Genomic DNA, 5,583 nt, shown 5'->3' with positions numbered 1-5,583 from the left:
TATTCCGTCAACTTCGAACATGCTTGATTTATTAATGCCTTTACTGAAAAGACTATAAACAAGTTATGTTATAACTACAATGATAGGATAAAAGCTTGCGCAATGTTCTTGCTTATTATCTACAAGTAGATGATATTATATACGAGAATATACTAAAGATTGTTGTAAGACAAATCAATCATTTGATCTACTACTACCTGCAACGGTTTTTTACTTAATTTCAACTTACATTCATCTTATTGTATATCCATTTCTTGTCTGTCAATTGCGCTGCATTGTAAATCCAAACCACGTGTATCTAGGTGAGGAAAACAAGATGTATGGAGTGCGAGGTACCACGAATCAGATGCAACAGTAATACAATAAAAAACTAGTCAGCCACAGCAAAGACAGATAAAATAAGGATTGAACACAATAAGCTGGCATTCTTCTCCGGAAACTCGGAAATTTCAACTCAGGAGACAACAGTAAACTACATGTCATACTGAAACACAAATCAAAATATCTAAATCTGCAATGTGATGGTGAGAATAAAACGTTCAGCTACCAATAAATTAGGGCACTGAATATTGCAAAACGAATGCACTTATGAACTAAATAATACACTTGCTGGCTTGAAAGAATGTGGTTTGTACTAGAGAAGCTAGATTGACCTTTATCAGCTATATTCTTACACAAAAGAAGGGTAAAAAGGGAGCTTACTTTGTTCCTACTGTTATGGTGAAAAAGTAGAGCTTGAGGACTACAGCAAGAGCCAACTGCAACAGGAATATTACAGCAACGATTAGAAACCACCTCTCACCTGCAGATTTTATGTGTGAACGAAGATTCAAGGCAACAAAAGCAGCAGACATGAATCCAGCAACACCAACAATCACCCATCTGAATATCTCCACAGGTACGATAGACAGACACTGTAAAGATACAATAGGGATCAATGTTGTATAACTTCAAAGTTTGATCTTCACAACCATGAACTGTTTGGAAGGTACTAACAGAAAGAGGCTAGAAATATATAGCGGTACTTATAAAAAAATGCAGCAAGTATAATACAATCAATCATGTTATAATGAAACCCTTGCTTTTGGCTTTTAGGATTATGTTATGGACTCACACAACCAATGAAGTTTTAATTATATTTCGCTTCATACAAACAATGACTTGCAGCTCAAACTGACACCCATATGTATCAGAAATTAGTGATTCGATCAAATATTTGTGGATGTGCTCATAGTGGGTCTGAATGCACTTTACTCTCTCTCAAACTTCAAAATATTCCCAGAAAGCATATTCTCACATTTTTGTAAAATGATTGCTTTTGTGTAGTGCATGATATGGTTGAACTTGGACCCCACAAAATATATAAATGACAATCTTGCAACAAAAATACAGCGCTATTTCTTAAGCCATAGTTCAATGAAGACTGAATTACAGAAAAAATGTGTCATCATCATTTACAAAAAAGGAAGAGTAAAATCATTTGAAGATCAAATATGATGTCAATTTTTTAATCAAAATTGAACCAAATATTTGATTGTTATATGAGCCTGGTTTACAGCGTGATTTGAAGATTTTACCACAACCAACAAGTCATACACTACAAAGTTTGTGAATTACCAACATGAGCCTGCAAAAACAAATGCTGTATAATGAGCTTAATCCACATGTCATAAACTATCAATACGATCATTAACTTTATGAAGCAAGGAATTATTCTATGACCAGCACTTTAGCTGGCATTTATCTTTCCATGGATTGGCAAATGTTTCAGATGACCAAAAAAAATCAGCATAATAGCATATTTTTCTGAAACCTATTTGGCCAATAAATATGTAGACAGTTCTAATTCATGCAAATTGTAATTCAAAAACATGGAAACCAATTTAATCATGTACAAAGTACAAAGTGCAAATCTAAATATCGTATTCCAAATTGAAACACAAAAAAAAAATCAATATCTATTAATGCTTGCAGATACACACTCAAAGAAAACAGCTTCTATGCAAAGCATGCTAAGAAACAGATTCAAGGATAAACAAAATAGAAACATAACATGAATATGTAGCTTACCGAGGCAGGAATGAATATGAACAGAGAGTAACCATATAGACACCAAAGTTGAATGAGGCCAGATGGTACCGAGAAGTACTTGAGAATAATGTATAAACCAAGAGGAACAAAGGTAACATAACCATAGAATAAACCAGCAGACCAAGTAACCAGGTTAATGTCATAATCCCACTCTTTCTTCTGCAATTTGTGTGCCACATATGTGACAAATGTGCCAATTGCAGCTGCTACAAAGATCAAAGTCGTGCATATCCAGAAAGGTCCATACCTGCCAGAGGCATGAAATAAAGAAACAATAACGTAACATTATCATGTGAAACATAATTTATTGTAACATCAGATATAACCACAGAATAACTAATGGACAAATTTATACATCTGATAAGGAAAAAAAAACTAAGTTAATCCCATGAGGATAGAATTTTCCACAGTTGCCGCACCTAGGAATATCAGTGATCAACGTATCAAGCAAGTTGGAGAACTAAAACACCTGAATCATTTAATACATAACTGGAACTTAAAAGGAATTACTACATAATCTTCAGCATATTTTCAGAATAGGCAATTAGGAAACAAAAATAAAGGCACAAAAGAGAATTGTACAAAAAGTCAGGATCAAATGACCCATTGTATGTAACACACAACAAGATGTTTTTAAAAATCATACAAAATTCAAGATATTTGACAACTTGAGGTTGCATATGACAGACATTACCACTGTTAGGTTGAAAACACCCTCTAAATGAAATTTCACTAATTTCCATAGTTAGATATTTTAATTAGTGCCAAAAACTCCATGTGAACAACTACAAATATTGTTTGAATAAAATCAATTTCAATGATGATCCTAATTTAAAATATCAAATAGGATTTCAGCTTTTCTGTCCTTGTTTGTCATAACCAGCTCATAAATCAGCATTCAGGTACTTTATATACTTCATCCATAAGCTATGACAGTCCATATTCATCATGATTTAATCCAGTTTAATTGATGACCAATTACATCAATTTCTCAGTTAGTTCTTGAGATTCTCAAGTTTTATCTTCTAATTAAGCTCAATTACCAAATCACAATAAATCAACTCAATTGATCATTCAAAGCATCAATTGTTATTATGAACAGTCTACTTTAGTCCAAATTACCTATTTTAATAACTACTTGTGTCAATTCAGTGAATAGAAATTGATGCAAATGACCTAAATCAAGCTTGATTTGATCATCCAAAATATCTTATTATGACAAAGTAACCTTGAATCTTAATTATAGAACAAAACATCACCTTCCCATTTTACCTAGATAATTTACTTACACCTTTATCCATAACTGCCACATTGCCATTTTCAAGCCACCAAATTCAAAATTATTAGGAAAAAATGGACTCATCGCTAGCTATAACAACCTCACAAGTCTGTAAATACCCTCTCATTCCATTGTTAAAACCATTTTCTTGATTACCTCCCCCCTTCCCCTTTCTCTTCATTTTCTGAAGGTAAATTTGTTAATTGTTAGAACGAATAAACTAACCTTCCATCTATAGTCTAAACTTCATAGCTTGAAAATAGGTCAAAGTCCATTAGGAACAAATTACTAACAAGTAACAAGATCTATAGGGGCTCCAGCAGAAGCAAAGAATAAATGTAGAGCTGCAACCTTCTTTCAACAAAAGCCTGATGTTTCAATATATCATGTTTCAAAACAGCCTAAAACCAAATATTCATCTTCGTAGAATCTGTATTTTGACAATCAAGTTCTTAAGAACTCATATCCAACTAAGGGAAGAAAGGTGTAGCAAGTTCTTAAGAGTTCATATCCCACTAAGAAAATAAACAGTCCAAAATGAAAAAAAAGGGGCAATCACGGTTTAATTTATCGCTCCACATAATGAATGCACGTGTGAATAAATGAGACATCACACAATCAAGAGATAGTATAACGCAGCAGCACGAAGATGGCTGGGGCGGGAAACATACAAGTCGGGGTTGTCTGCTGTCTTCTCCGTGAAGTTCCCCCTGAACGGGAAAAGGGAGTCTCTGATCCTTTCCACCACGTCCGCGGTATCGACATCGAAGTAGGGTTTATAAGCGCTCACCGTGAATGATTGCATCCACCCGGTCGGCTGGGGCTCGCTCGATCCCCCTGCAGCCGGCTTCGAGAAGGTGTCTACGAATGTTATAGCAGTCATTAATCCCAGATCCAGATCGAAAGTGGATAAATGATATGAATGAAACGGAAGCAATTAAGTGAAAATAAAAGGCGGGTGATCGAAAGGAATCGAGGGAAAACCATCGGCATCAGAAGGTGGGCGGAAAACTGCGGATAGCTTGCCATGGGTCTCGGAAGAAGGTGGAAAAGTCTGGAGATTGGACTCTGCAACATCACCAAAAGACGCAAGAATTTAATTTAGAGAAATTTTTTTAACATATTTTTTCCTCAAAAAAGAGAGTCGTCAAAATAAGAAAAAAGAAAAAAAGAATGCGAGATCCAAATGCAAATCGAAAGGAACCGGGATGCAGCGAACCCTAATCATTACCTGTGAATCTGACAGTAGTAATGCGATCGGGGCCAGAGACGACCTGCAAAATACAAATCAATCAACGAGGAGGGGATGCAGGATTGTCATATCGATAGATCTGGAAGAGATCGGTCGATCCAGAAGAGATGGTAGAATCACGTACAGGAGCAGCAGCAGGGACGGAACCGGAGACCTTCTGGTTGTCGATAGAGGTGTAACCTGACATCATCTTCTCTTCTTTCCCGTCTCTCTTCTCCGAGCTTTGCCCTCTTCCCTCAGAGTTGGTGCTGGTTTTTTTGGGTGGTCAGTGTTTATTTCTTCCCTTCCAATACCCCCAGCCCAATCGCGCGTAAATGACACGCCTTTCGTTTTAGGTTATTAGCCTAAACGAGTCAGATATTTTACGATCAACATCGCAGTTGCTATACTTTGTTGAATGAGATGGAAATGTTTGGCAGTCGGGGGAGTAGGGTAACACCCAACGCCCAACGGCTGGTTTTATACTGAAGCAGTGGATTGGGAACATGATTTTGCATCTTAGGACTACTGAGAGCAAAGATGAGGTTAGACAGACCGAAGAGGATACGGATGATGAAACCAGCTGATAAGAGGCTGAGGGTTCCACACAATCCGATAGTTCATGAGCCACATCTAGAAGTTCTTACCTTTGAGAATTCATGGTTGATCACGCCAATGACCGAGTTAATGTTGTAACTGTTTTCAAAGGAAGATAATGATCCAATGATTTCTCGAATCTAATGCACATTCACCTGATAAAACAAGTCCTATCTTGCATATGAACAATTTAAAGAAATCATTAAACACCTTGATAATATGAGATGTGAGATCCAGTAAAGGAAAGAATCTGATCGGTTTGATCTCTAAAATTAATCTTCTCTTATCTGAATGTATAAGAGGAGTCTTTTTCGTCTCTCTAACTTGCAGGCCTTCGATAGAAGCATGATCTTATAGAACATGCGATAGTATTTAGAACATAAAT

General features: G+C 36.2%; 1 protein-coding gene across 1 annotated transcript; it reads right to left on the bottom strand.

The window, feature by feature from the left end:
- Window positions 1-525: 525 nt before the first annotated feature.
- Window positions 526-5,050, bottom strand: LOC135619375 (uncharacterized). Its single transcript, XM_065121319.1, has 6 exons — window positions 4,747-5,050; window positions 4,602-4,644; window positions 4,355-4,438; window positions 4,042-4,231; window positions 2,071-2,338; window positions 526-914 (listed from the first exon to the last, which is right to left on the bottom strand). Exons 1-6 carry the CDS (start codon window positions 4,810-4,812, stop codon window positions 699-701), a joined length of 867 nt encoding a protein of 288 aa, XP_064977391.1. The 5' UTR covers window positions 4,813-5,050; the 3' UTR covers window positions 526-698.
- Between the last annotated feature and the right edge of the window lie 533 nt (window positions 5,051-5,583).

The sequence above is a fragment of the Musa acuminata genome, chromosome BXJ2-8 (assembly GCF_036884655.1).
Source record: "Musa acuminata AAA Group cultivar baxijiao chromosome BXJ2-8, Cavendish_Baxijiao_AAA, whole genome shotgun sequence".
NCBI classification, from domain to species: Eukaryota; Viridiplantae; Streptophyta; class Magnoliopsida; order Zingiberales; family Musaceae; genus Musa; species Musa acuminata.
This window is presented reverse-complemented; position numbering and strand designations above follow the sequence as displayed.

Coding starts and splice junctions, on each gene's coding strand:
- LOC135619375 (XM_065121319.1), bottom strand. CDS start 4,812: ATGATGTCAGGTTACACCTCTATCGACAACCAGAAGGTCTCCGGTTCC. Junction 4,439..4,601: donor TACTACTGTCAGATTCACAG/GTAATGATTAGG, acceptor GTGATGTTGCAG/AGTCCAATCTCCAGACTTTT. Junction 915..2,070: donor TCATATTCATTCCTGCCTCG/GTAAGCTACATA, acceptor GTATCTTTACAG/TGTCTGTCTATCGTACCTGT.